The sequence below is a fragment of the Gekko japonicus genome, unplaced genomic scaffold, assembly GCF_001447785.1.
Source record: "Gekko japonicus isolate JY-2015 unplaced genomic scaffold, Gekko_japonicus_V1.1 scaffold851, whole genome shotgun sequence".
In the NCBI taxonomy this organism is placed as follows: domain Eukaryota; kingdom Metazoa; phylum Chordata; class Lepidosauria; order Squamata; family Gekkonidae; genus Gekko; species Gekko japonicus.
Window position 1 is genome coordinate 386,804 of NW_015172579.1, and position 13,820 is coordinate 400,623.

The following is a 13,820-nucleotide window of genomic DNA, read 5'->3' on the forward strand; positions in this document are numbered from 1 at the left end:
CACCCACCGCTTCTCCAGCTTCATCATCCTTCACCTCTCCTTCCGAGCTGCTGTCTTCTACGCTTAAAGTCGACATCCATTTGGCCTTTATTTATTTATTTATTTTGGGATTTATATCCCGCCCTACCTGTACGGCTCAGGGCGGCATATAACTCGTTTGGTGTTTTTGTAAGAAGATGGTCAGTCCTTTATATTCCTTTCTTTTCATTCTGATTTCAAATGGAACATCTTTCAAAATCCTGATCTGTTGGTCTCCGATTTTCAAGGGTGACACTAATGTAGTCTTCAAGATCAGATCTCTGAGACGTTGTTTTGTAAATTTTACAACCACTTCTGCTCGCAACTTATTTTTCCTTGTAAAATTGGAGTAGGCCCGATAGACCACATCCATTTCTTCTTTTATATTGTCCGCTTCGTTGCCAATCAGTGGTGCTAAAGCTCCTGCCAAAATGTCTCTCAGGTCCTCTCCAGCTCCCTTTTTCACTATGATTATAGGGTTTTAACCCCCTCCCAGTTTTTTTTTTTAAAGAAAGATCCCTCTTACCATCTTCAAATTTAAATATCCACAAATGGGGCTGTGTTGAGAATTAGATAGATTGATGATAGAAATTATCATTTAATGCTGTTGGTCGCCATACATAATTTTTTCATGTTATCCATTTTCCATGAGTAAAAGCTTGTCTAAAAAGCATTTAGCTCTTCCCAAATTTTAAAAAAGCTCATAGGATTTTTTTCGGTGCTCCCCAAATTTCTTGGAGGGGTAAGTTCCTGGGGGGGAGGGGCTATTTCCTCCCCCCTCCCAGGATTTCTCTCCTGGGCTTTCACATCTCTAAGAACGACTGACCAAAACAAAACCATGTGTTCAAATCTACAAATAAAACAGCAGCAAATATTCTTGTAGGCTTCTTCATTTAGTAATTTGAGCTATATTCGTATTTGCATAAAGCTTCCTTATCTAGAGGGAGATGAAAGACTTGGAAATGAAAGACTGCAGGTGGCATCAGGTGAATCTGTTGGTGTGATTTGGATTAAAGTGTATGTTGACACTAGAATTTTAAAGCTTGAAGGGCACAATATAAAGTTATAGTGCTGGCAGCACTAGTGTATGCAGTGACAGAATAGAAGTTCAAGCCCAAAAATGCAAGGCGGGAAATCTAGATGGTAGAACAGTTTTTTTAATTTTTTAAAATAAAGTTGCTTAGGGAACTTGCAGAGCAAAGCAAATTTGAGTTTATGTTTGTGGTTTGGATATTTTTACGAATATGATATAAGTGAGAAACCAACACAGTTCTTTAAAATCAAAACATCGCTAGTGTGAGAGGGCTGGTTTTGGTTAGTGAATCCATGTGGGGATGTAAACTTCAAGCCCCCCTCTCCCGTCCCTATGCGGCCCTGATTCACATCAGTGCCTTGCATGGTTCTAACTTATCTCTGAAAGCAGAACTGAGATAATTATATCCTCTAAACTAGTTTGACCATGTATTTTTTTTTTACTTCACCCAAAAGATATAAGGATGAAATTAACTATGACTGTTACCAGAGGCTCTTCAGTTGTCATTCCCAGCCTTAAGCAATGGGTTTTCTCAGAAATCTGCTGATGATTCACTCATTCAATGTGTGATCCCATAATTCACCGCTTTTTCTCTGATGCATTCTAAACCGTGGATGCTATGAACGTTGTTTGCAGATGGTCTGTATTGTGGAAATGTCATAATCCCTTCTACATGCGTTTTTCCCTTGTCATGCTGCATTATGGCAGATTTAAAGCTGCACAGTGATTGAGGTATCTGCACACATGTATTTGTCAGAGAGATATGAGATGCTCTGTGATTCAAAGTTTGTAATAAAGTAATAAAAATAATAAAGATGTAATAAAATCAGTGCGAAAGCAATGCAAACGGGTCCAGACAGAGTGGATGCATGGGGGATCTTCATATATCTGCCAAAGGTTTCAGAAGGGTAGGATTAACTGAATTTCCTATTTGTGCTGTAGACCTGTTTCTCCCTGTTCTCCCTCCCCCAAGGTTTACTACTAAAAGATACCACAAAAAGTTTATTTTGTTGGGACAGAAAGAAGGGTTGACTCTGCTCTTAAACTTGCCCTGAGAGGATAGGGTGCCTGAAAATACTGGAGAAATGACATGTTATCTACATCTGGTGTAGTGCAAAGTCTGGGTAAGATCTGGATTGAACAAAACTGTTGGAGGAGGATGAGATAAGAATGGTTACAATTCATCAGTGGACATAAGCCAAAGATGAGGGTTGGAAAGAGCCGGTTTATAGTTTGAGAGTGTGAGTCTGTCATGTTTTGAGTGCCTTTTTTAACTAATAAATGCTCTGCCATTGTAGTTAACAACCTACTGCTTCCCTGGGCAAAACTGAGGAGTTCTGTCCCCGTTCATTGAACGCTTCACAAAATTGACTTAAGGCTTGGTATACTCCAGAGTTTGAATGGTAATTTACTATCGTCCACATCTGTTGTAGATAGATATGTAAAATTTCCAAAGTTTCCAGACATGGGGAAAATATGTGTTCAGAAAAAATAATTAAATTTTTTGCTACTGGTCAGGAAAAAATGAAATAGAGGAGTAGTCTACTTCAGCACAAGTGTTGTTTGAGTGTTGCTGAAGATGGTTTTATTTAGGACTGCATTTGATTAAAGCAGGCCTAACTTGTGATTTTAAATTCTGGTGTTATGTTTTTAATGTAATTTAATGTATGCATTTTTAATATTGTAATCTGCCTTGAGCTCTGTAAGGAAGAAAGGTGGCTAATAAATGTTTTACATACAATAAATAATAAATACATTATTTTAGACATTGCAAATACTAACATTCCTGCCGTTTGCATCTTGGATTGAAGAGTTTTGTAGCAATGTGAATTATCTTTAGCTACTACTTTTTAACAAACAGTTATCACTTACAGAACAAATGAAGTTCTAATACGAATGTTCACTTTCCAACTTTCAGTTTTTCCATTACCTGTGTTTTTTCCTCCTCCCTTGCCTGAGACTTCTCCAGATCTGATTCCCTTGTGCAGGTGGCATAAAGATGCCTGTAGTTTGGAGCAAGTTGCATATCAGTGATTTAATCTGTACTGTGCCAGAACATTTTAATACACAATTTGTATTTGTTTCAGTAATTAGAGAATGTTTGCTTTACATCTTATGAAGAAACCTGAAACTGACAGTCCTAGGCAGATCATTCTGCACATGTTGATTCTTTCCCAAAATCTGACAGTCCTAGGCAGATCATTCTGCACATGTTGATTCTTTCCCAAAATCTTCAAGGAGACTGTCTCCCCCCCCCCCGCTGTTTTTCACTGTGGTGGTGAACCTAAGATTGGGCAGGTTTTGATTTAAATGCTGTATTTATAGTCTATCTTTGTCCCCAGTGGGAACCCAAACCCATTGTTCTCCCCTCCTCCATTTTTATCCGCAAAACAACCTTGTGAGGTAGGTTAAGCTGAGGGTGTGGGACTAGCCCATAGTTAACCCAGCGAGCTTCCAGAGCAAAGTGGGCACTTGAACCTGGGTCACCCAGATTCTACTGACACTAGCTGCTACAACACACTTCAGGTTACAGGATGTGGCTGAATGCTGTATCATACTAAAACCAAATAACTTTTGCATATAGAATATCGGCATGTCAGGCTCCTGTTCTTCAGCATCTAGTTTTATATTGCACAGAAGGCAGGTCTTAAATGCAAATTTGTGGGAGTCCCCCACCTGCCATCTGAAATGATACTGTCAAATTATAGCTTCTCCGTGATGCTTTCCACAAGGGACTTACTTGTGTAACCAGCAACCCTGTTGCTGCTGTGTCTGCGAATGCATGGCAGCAGCAACAGGGCTTCTACATGGCAGGTTTCCCTGCATTCCCAGTTCCTTAGCAGGAGCCATCCTCCCCATGCCACAGGGGCCTTTTAGCCTTTTGGGAAAAGCAACAGTTTACTATAGTTATATGATTAAACGCATAAGAATCAGGCTAATGGCCCATCCAGTCCAACACTCTGTGTCAAATAGTAGCCAAAACCCAAGTGCTATTATAATGTATGTCATTCACTAAATTCTCAGCTTTGGGTTTTTGTTTTTTAAAAAAGTCTGTAGCCCATTTTGTTGGGGAGATATAAGGAGAAATACATTATCTGCGATAAAAGGAGCCAGAGATTTTTTTTTCCAAAAAAGAAATCTGAGAATTCAGAGGCAGTTAATAACAATGTTTCATTGCTGATCTTTCCCGAAACTTTGCAGCAAAGCAAGCTTAGGAAAGATAGAATAAAACCAAGAGAAACCAAGGGAAGTGAATGAATGTACCACGATGTTATGGGGCAGTGGGAAAAAACCTGCTACCCAGCAGCAGTGAACTCAGGGTAATAATATGTGTGGGGAAGGTCTTTCACAGTGAGAACTACACCTGTCATGGCACTTTCACATTGCTACCTTGCCCTGATTTTTCTCTGTTGCTGTGTCCTCTTTCTTTGAAATCAGGTAGGTATAGAGATTTTAGGTATGGTTTGAAAGGAGGAGGACGGAAAGAAGGAGTACTCTTTTAAAAGGAATACACTGCAAAAGTCCCAACTTAGCCTGCAGAGGCAAAGTAGCCCCTTCACAAAGCTAATTTGTTGCTAAAAGATGAGGTCTGCAAAGACAACTCAGGTTTGCAGAGTCAGTGCCATATAAGGGAACAGTGTGGGCAGTCACCCAACAAAGAGGTTTGGAAAATCATGGTGAAAAACAGAATGCAGGAGGAAAATGGATTGTGTGAAAAGTACACCACAACCCCGTTGTACTTTGGCAGTGAAACTGAGGCAAAAAAAGGCCTCTTTAAAAGTGTCCTCTGGGGTCTCCTAACCACAGTCAAATTGAGCAGCCTTAATGCTGCCATCTTTGTTTATTTCTATGAGTGGCATTAGTGTAACCCCCAAGCTCTACCTCTTTAGGACCTGCTGTTCATAAAGGTTGCCATACATGTGTGGTAGAAAAACAACATGTGGGCACTCATATTTCCTAGGTGTTGTCATATTGTTCTCACAAAAACAGTTGTCTTTTTTGGAGACTTACAAAATGTGTAGCCACCTAGTGTGGTAGTCTGGAGGTGTCGCTTTCAGATTTATAGGTATATTATGTCAGGACAGCCCTCAATGTGGCCAGTATTTTTAAAAATCTGAACACATGAAACTGAATCAGACCATTGGTCCCTCAGGGTCAGTGTTGCCTACTCAGACTGGCAGTAGCTTTCCAGGATTTCCAATAGAGGTCTTTCACATCACCTACCATCTGATCCATTTAACTGGAGATAACATGGATTGAACCTGGGACCTTTTGCATGCCAAGTAGATGCTCTGTCACTGAAATGCAGCCCTTATCTTGAAGTCTATCAAAATATATAAAATGGATAAGAGGGGGGGAAAGGTTAAATTCCCTTGCTGTATTTCATACATTTAAAAGAGGACCACAAACACATGAAGCTTTCACCTATGATTAATTCTGGAGGGGAACAAACAGAGGATTAACAGAGCTTTTCAGTCTTGTTGCCAGTGAGACTTTTAAGCAGCTTAATTTTTATATAGCCCCTGCAGGTTTTTAAATATTTGAGGATTTGATTGACTTGAAAAGACCTAGATTCAACTCGGAGTATTAAAGCTGTTCAGACGAGTTGCTTTAGGTGGACTGTTCTACAATTATTGACAGGACTCGGTTTTGAATATAACAGAATAAATGTTGCATTGTACTGCTCTTAAAACAATAGGTTTGCTTTTGATTAAGCTGATGGACTGAGGCATCCCAATGCAAATGACTTGCAACTTGATGCTAATCATTGTTGGGACCTCTGAGTCACAACAGATGGCCTTTCACTTTCAAATATTGCAAAACTTTCCTTGCATCAGTGCAGGAGAAATGGCAACCAACACAAGAGTTCCTAGTTCTTGACAAAGCTGCACCCGTGAAAGCTGTTGCAGAGATCTCAAGGGGGGGAAACACAGGGTGGAATGGGATGCAAATTGGCTTCCTTTCCCCTAGTACCAGTATCAGAAGCCTCTTTGGACCCATGCAATGGTGTGCTTCAAAAAACTGAGTCTTAAACCTTAAAATAGTTGCAGGTGCTTATATAATTGGCTCATGTAAAGAAGCTCCAATAGTGCTAAAAATATCGTATAGGCAACATACATCCACGTAAAAGTGCCCCCTGTCCTCTCTTCCAAAGAAAGCTCTTGACATAGTCATCCACCCCTTCACTCTTTCGAGCTTTATCTTTAGCAGTATTCTTTGTGTTTATTTTAAACATGAGATTTCATTTTTTGTAATGACCTGTGTTTGTTTGAGACGTTTTGCAGCTGTTCCTTTCCTAGAAGGTATCTGTAATCTTGTTGCCTGTCTTTTAATAGGAGCTCAGCTTAGATGGCACTGTTGCATAACTTTTGTCCTGTCTTTCAAGGTGTCAGAGAAAACAGTGGCGGATAGATTTGCCAGCTACTAGTGTGGTAATCACTTTTCACAATGAGGCAAGATCAGCTTTGCTTCGTACAGTTGTCAGGTATACTTGACCTTTCTTTATATATGAAAAATGTCTCTGATTTTGATGTAATAGGTAAATCTTACATGAATGTGCTGTTATGATTTCTTTTTTGTTCATTTGTTTTCAGTGTTCTCAAAAAAAGTCCATCACATCTTATCAAGGAGATCATATTGGTGGATGACTACAGTAATGACCGTAAGTACTAACACATGATTCTGCCCTGGAAGTCTTGTTCTAGAAGCTGATTGAAATGTAGTTATTTAAAAGGCCTTCTTAAGAACATAAGAGAAGCCAATGTTGGATCAGGCCAATGGCCCATCCAGTCCAACACTCTGTCACACAGAGATCGCACCATTGATTTATACAGGGACATTATGATACTGGCTGATTTGTTTTCAATTCTCTTCCTAATAATCCCGAGCATAGTGTTGGCCTTTTTTATTGCGGTCTCACACTGTCTCGACATTTTCAGTGAGTTATCAACTACGACTCCAAGATCTCTCTCTTGGTCAGTCTCTGCCAGTTTGGGCCCCATCAACGTGTATTTATAGTTAGGATTTTTGGCTCCAATGTGCATCACTTTGCACTTGGCCACACTGAACCCCATTTGCCACGTTGACGCCCACTCATCTATAATTTCCCATACATGTTAAGCCTGCAACCTTACTCTTGCTGCTTTGAGACCTTGCCAGGCAGTCCATATTGTTAGCCATAGTCTCAGTGGACAATTCTAATCCATTTTCTTGTAGAAAAGTAACAGCTACCCCTTCGTCTTTTTGAGATGAGCCATCCCAAACCAGAGACTTTTCATCTCCTGTCGGCTTTCCTCCAATATTCAGTTTAAAAACTGCTCTGCCATCTTTTTGATTTTAAGCACCAGCAGCCTGGTTCCTTTTCGGGACAAGTGTAGACTGTCTCTTTTGTACAGCTTCCTCTTGTTCTAAAAAACATTCCAGTACCTAACAAACTTGAACCCTTCTCCCCGATACCATCATCTCAACCACGCATTGAGACTCCTGATCTGTGCCGGTCTCTCCGGCCCTGCGAATGGAACAGGTAGCAGTTCTGAGAAGGCTGCCTTGGAGGTCCTGGGCCTTGAGTTTCCTGCCTAGCAACCTAAATTTTTCCTCCAGGACCTTACGACTGCATTTCCCCACATACTTGGTGCCAACATGTACCACGACCACTGGCTCCTTCCCAGCACTATCTACCAGCCTGTTTAGAACATGCGTAATGTCTGCTAATTTCGCACCAGGCAGACAAGTCACCATATGGTCAATACGCGGGTTCACCACCCAGCTATCTACGTGCCTAAGAATAGGATCACCAACTACCAAGAGCCCCCCTCCCTCCCTGCCAAGGGATGGTTCCATAGTGTGAAAATATACCCGTTCACCAGCTGAAGAAGAGGTCCCTTCTGAGGGCACATTCCCCTTATCCTCAGCATGTTGCCCTATTTCCTCTCGACCCTCATGCTCCCTGACAGCAGCAGGGCTGCCAGATTCAGAGTGGGACATATCTAACAAGTCCCCAAGAGTCTTCTCTATGTGCCTAACTGACTGTCTCTGCTTCTCCAGGTCAGCCACCTTGGCTTCAAGGGAGCAAACTCGTTCCCTGAGAACCAGGAGCTCCTTGCACCGGGCACACACCGAAGACTTCTGTCCAGTAGGCAGATAGTCATACATGTGACACTCCGTGCAAAACACTGGATAGCCCGCAACCCCCTGCTGGCATTCTGGCTTCATAATTGCTTAAAAAAAATAATTATATATAATCCCCCATTTAAAACCCTTTGTATTTATGTGGTTCCCCTTGTAGAAGTCTACTTACCTTACTGGGAACCCAAGGAGACTAGGGCCCTGGCTTTCTGGTTCTTCCTGGGTTTCTTACAGAGTCCCTAGTCTAAGAGTCCCTTGGCTAAGAACCACAGGCCAAGAGCCCTTTGGCTCTCACCAGAGGCTTGTGCCTCTGGCAAGGTGCTGCCTTAAATAGAAGCCTCCCCCAGCAGAGGGCGGGGCCAGCAGCTATTCAGATTCACCCAGGCCATCCAATTACAGTCAATCACCCTTTCTCACCCTATCTCAAGCAGCCAGGACTCTGCAACAACTCAAAACTCACCCACACACTCTCAAACACAGTCCCCCCACAGTCCCCTCAGCTAAATCACCTCAGCTGAAAGCAAATAAAAAATACTCACCCCTCTAGCAGCTCTATCTCCTGCTGCTTCTCAGATTTAAATTACCTGTCGGGGTAGAAACAGATAGTGGATCAGATCATAATAAGAACAGTCCTACCCTTTCAAGTTGTATTCTGGTGAAATTCTCATTTGTTGTATGAAGAAACTGATCCTATAAAGTGGGTTCCTCCCAGAGTGGAGGATAAAGTCTTCTGTAGCCTGCAAGCTGACTGTGTAGATGGTTTGACAAGAAGTAGCTTTTGAGCCATGGTGAATAAACAGTTAACCAAGGTTTGCCCTTTTTTGACAGCTGAGGATGGTGCTCTTCTGGGTAAAATTGAGAAAGTACGGATCCTGCGGAATGACCGCCGGGAAGGTGAGAACTGTATTATTAAGAATGGAAGAATGTGAAAACACAAACTCCAGGCAGAAGTACATTTTCTAACAATAGAAACAGTTTGCTTTTGTTGCATTATATGTTGTTGCATCAATTGTAGAAGAAATTAACTGTAATGAATTGCACAAACAAGGCAGCTATTTAGCACTTTATTTCTGTCTCCCTACTCACTCTCTTTTTCATTTATTAATGTTTATTCTTATATAGAACAAGAAAAATGTAGCACATCTAACAACGTATAGAATGGGAAAAAAACATAAAAGGAGCAGCTTTTTAGTCTGCTGTTTATTATTTTTGCCTTGATTCACTTTCTAAAGAGACATTTTAAGATACCAGACCCCGTATTAAATCAACAGCTTCCTGTGTGCAGAGGCTTTATACCAATTAGATATAGAAATGAATAAATAAAACTGGTGGATTGCAGTAGGTTATGATAGTTGGTCCCACTGAAGTGAACAATTTGATAGGTGCTTTTTATGGGAAAATACCAACCAGGTTACCAGTCTTAACAAGTTAGAATCATTGCCATCAAAGGTATCTGCAAGTGGTTATAAAATCAAATTGTAGTACATTCATAAACTTTGAAATATGTGACTATTTTATCTTGTTATGGTAAAGGAATGATGCTTAAATCTTGCCTTTTGTAACAAGCATTGTAAACAAAGAAAAGATTCTGACTTGTAATACCAAGAGGAAGGAGACCTTTAAGTTAATCTTGGTTCATTCTCTGTTGCTAGACCACCTTATACTTTTGGTGACCACTGCACTGTCTTTAAGAAACACCTGTTAATGTACCTCATATTCATTCCTGAAGTCGCAATAGAAATGTTTAGGTGTGTAATTACTGATTATATCTTTTACTGTTCAAAGCAAGCAAAACTTTGAATCTATCTGGCATCAATCAATTGATCTGCTGTTATACTGTTTAACAGTATATGCTTTTGGTGTTTTGTGGAAAGTAAAAGTTGCTCCTGTACTGTAGAATGTGTAGTTTACTATGTTTTGAGATCATCCACAAAAGTAGCATTAAATAAACACATATAGGAATTTTTCTAGCAATTTTGTTAGAAACGTAACCCTCCAAAGCTGGGTTCATAACTGACCTTAAAGAGGTACAAAACTCTTCTCCCTAACTTGTGCATCTTCATATTACCTGTATTCCTTCAATGCACACCTCCTTTCACTGAAATAATGTTGTAATGGGATCAATGACTGTGCCAAGATTGGGTGTGTGTTAAATGACTTAAAATACTTCCAAAAATGGTATTTAAAAAGCAGTAGCTGCATTATGATGATACTGCAGTTAAGATAGCACTTACATTTCAGTATTTCTATGCAGTTTAAAGTCATAACCTCCTGGAGATATAATGTGTTGGGGTTGCGGTTTTTGGGGGGGTTTTTTGAGATGCTGCATAGAAAATATTAGTAGCTATTATACTGCTGTGTTTTGCAGCACTCTAGGAAGCTTTGAGCTGAAAAAAATGTTCAGGTAAGACATCTCAGTGTTGGCTTTAATAAAAATTACAAGAGCTGCTTTTAGGGGGGGCATCAAGTCGCAGTTTATTTATGGCAACCCCATATTGTTTTCAAGGCAAGATCATGGTATTCCTTGGAGATCGCCCATACAAATGCTAGCCAGGGCCAGTGCTGCTTAGCTTCCGAGATCTGATGAGATCGGGCTAGCCTGGGCTATCCAGGTTAGAGCACAGCAGCTTTATACTAATGCACAATATTCTGTTCCACCAACGGAGTTATATGGCACCCCACAGATATATAACCCCCCCATAAAATATTTATTGCAGACCTGCACTACTTCATGTGTTGCTCAAGAATAATGGAGTCAGGTGTACCCCATTTGTTCATGTGTGCGCCCCCACAAATATTAAGGCTAACATTGTAACACCGTTGGGATCAATGGGTTTGTGTTTCTGTACAAAACAATACCCTTTAAAAGTTTTAGTGTTAAAATGTTTTGCTATATTAATTTTAAGTAATTTTCAGTTACATTTTTTTCAGCTGTGACTTAACTGGGGTATATCCCATCCCAACAATTGATTAATTCAGTAGATTTTTTAGAAGCATTAAAGTAAGGGAACGTCAGCCTTCTCTGTATATTATTTTGGTCACAGGAAAGTCGCATGCCCAGAATAAGGGCACCAAAGGGACGTCTGTGATAAGTAACCCTTCTAGAAGAATGCAGCCTAGGAGGAAGTCACAAAGTAACACCTTAAGGACAGCTTCAAAAGAATTTATTAAGAGTATATTATATAAGTATTTTTAAATTATATAACATATTTAAGATTTACCTCTTATAATTTGTTTTATTAGTGTAGAAGTTCAGTATTTTTGCTAAATGTTTATAGTTTCTGTGCCTCTCTTTCTGAAATACAGAGTTTTACCCAGAAATGAACTTATTGACGTCAGAGTATGTACGCTTGCTTTTCAGGCTTGATGCGTTCTCGTGTTCGAGGGGCAGACGCAGCACAGGCTAAAGTATTGACGTTCTTGGATAGTCACTGTGAATGCAATGAGCACTGGCTGGAACCTCTTCTGGAGAGAGTAGCTGAGGTTGGTTAAGAGAAGCATGGATTACTTGAACCATATGACACCTACTTAAATGCTGTGCTGGTGTGAAGTATTTCAGGGGCTATATTTCCAAAGGAATCTTAATGTATGGATTGGAATAATAATGAACATGGACAGATGTTTTCGTGTATAAGCACATGGAACATACAGTGGTTTCTAGATAAAGGCCATTTCAAATAATGCTTTCTGGTAAATATACAACATGACAATTTTCAAAATGCGATGAAGAAAAAACTGGTGCATTCAATATCAATTTGGGGATCCGAAATGCCAGGCATCAAAAAAAGAGGAGAAATAGAGCTCCTTGTGGCCTTTACAGTCCAGTTATTAGAAAGAAAGTAATAATACATATGAAACTTCAGGTAAAGCTAATCGAGGTAAAGCTAACCATATGAGATATCTCTCACATATATATTTTTTGTCCATAATCTTGTGTAAACTAGTCAAGAGTCCTCATTGTTCTACTGTATTGCAGCTGTATCTTAACAATAAGTTCTCACATCAGCTTTGCTACATATGCATGCCCAGGAACAGCTGGTTGGAAAAACAGTGCTAGGGAATCTTACTGCTAGCAGATCCATCCAGATGTTAGGCTTTTGTTGCATTACATCTGATACAATTTGGAGGAACACTTTCTTTTTTCAGTGGTGTACCAATATTATATGAAGTAGTTATGTTTGAGTTCTGCTGAGAACTAGCAGCTACCGTAACTATCAGGAAATGATTAACTTGAGACAGAGAACTGTAAAGAGGCAAGTGTAGGACATTTTACGTCATTACTGAAATGCCAGCTGTTTTAGGAGTGCACTAAAAATAGGTAGAGTCTTGCATGGACTTAAGGGCATAGGAAGGAAACTGATGGTGAAACTGAACTTTGTATGGCTGCCACAGTGATTCTTAGTGCTGGAATAAGATGCTCTTTGTTTGAAAACAGCTTGTGTGTCTGGCAATAGGAATCATTATATCCCAAAAAAGTTATAAATTAGTTACACAAACAGGTTTTTCCCATATGAGCATGTCTTCTGTTTGATTTTGGCCAATTTATTTAGTGGGTGGAAAGATTTCCTTTTTTTCTAGCCGAAGTGCTTATTATTAAAATCTTTTCACATGAGTGTTTGGGATGTTGAACTGACATTTCTGCTCTAACTGGACCAGAACACTGAGACAGTTAAAGGACTGGTGATCTGGGGCTTAATCCCAAATTGTAGCCAGGATCTGATAAAACATGTGTTGTTGAATTGCCCAGAGACAGTAACTACATTGCCATACAATTTAAGATATGTGCACATGAAAAGTTGTCCAGAAAGTTCAACACTGTCACAGACAGTTTCATCTGAGAAAATGTTCTCAGAAGTAGAGGATTCATTTATTTAGGTACTTTTGTCCTGTTGTTCTCCATTCAATTTGGACTCAAAGTGGCTTACAGTATGAGAAGAACCACAGCAAACTATCAAATAGAACAAGGCTACTTGTCTGGACCAGAGCAGATAGTAAAAGTCCCACCTTCAATGGAGCAGTCTCTATCCAAGATATGAGTAATTTAAAGAGAGCATTAGGATAGACTGTTCGGAGGCAGTTTAAACTACTATAATGGAAGTTCAGATACAATGTGCATCATTGAAGAGGAAGAGGAAAAATTGAATTTATACCCCACCCTTCACTTGGAGTCTCAGAGTGGCTTACAATCTCCTTCCCTTCCTCTCCCCACAACAGACGGCCTGTGAGGTAGGTGGGGCCGAGAGAGCTCTGAGAGAACAGCTCTGAGAGAACTGTGACTGACCCAAGGTCACCCAGCTGGCTGCATTTTGAGGAGTGGGGAATCAAACCCAGTTCTCCAGATGAGAGACCACCGGTCTTAACCACTACACCAAGCTGGTTCTCAAGGTACAAACAGTTCCATGAGGCTACCAGTGAGGTTAACAAGAAGTGTCACAGAGCCCATCAAAAGGCAATAAGACTTCCTTTTGAAAATGGGACATAAATGAAAACAAGAATGAGTAATGCTCCAGCATAGAATAGAATGGCATAGAACAGAATGTGAAAGGCATATTACTAAAAGCATCAAGACAGTGAGTTAGATCCTGTTGAACCACAAATCAAGCAGATTCGTGTAGGAAAGTTTTGCAGCTTTCTCCTTCCTGCT

At 40.2% G+C, this 13,820-nt stretch overlaps 1 protein-coding gene across 1 annotated transcript in view; it reads left to right on the forward strand.

Annotated features, from left to right (window-relative positions):
* The window catches only part of GALNT2 (polypeptide N-acetylgalactosaminyltransferase 2), a 104,152-nt gene that overhangs the window by 65,251 nt on the left and 25,081 nt on the right, over nt 1–13,820 (forward strand). The window contains exons 4-7 of the mRNA XM_015421436.1: nt 6,438–6,536; nt 6,646–6,713; nt 9,005–9,070; nt 11,538–11,659. Coding sequence (XP_015276922.1) covers nt 6,438–6,536; nt 6,646–6,713; nt 9,005–9,070; nt 11,538–11,659 — 355 coding nt within the window. The remainder of the gene's footprint in view (nt 1–6,437; nt 6,537–6,645; nt 6,714–9,004; nt 9,071–11,537; nt 11,660–13,820) is intronic.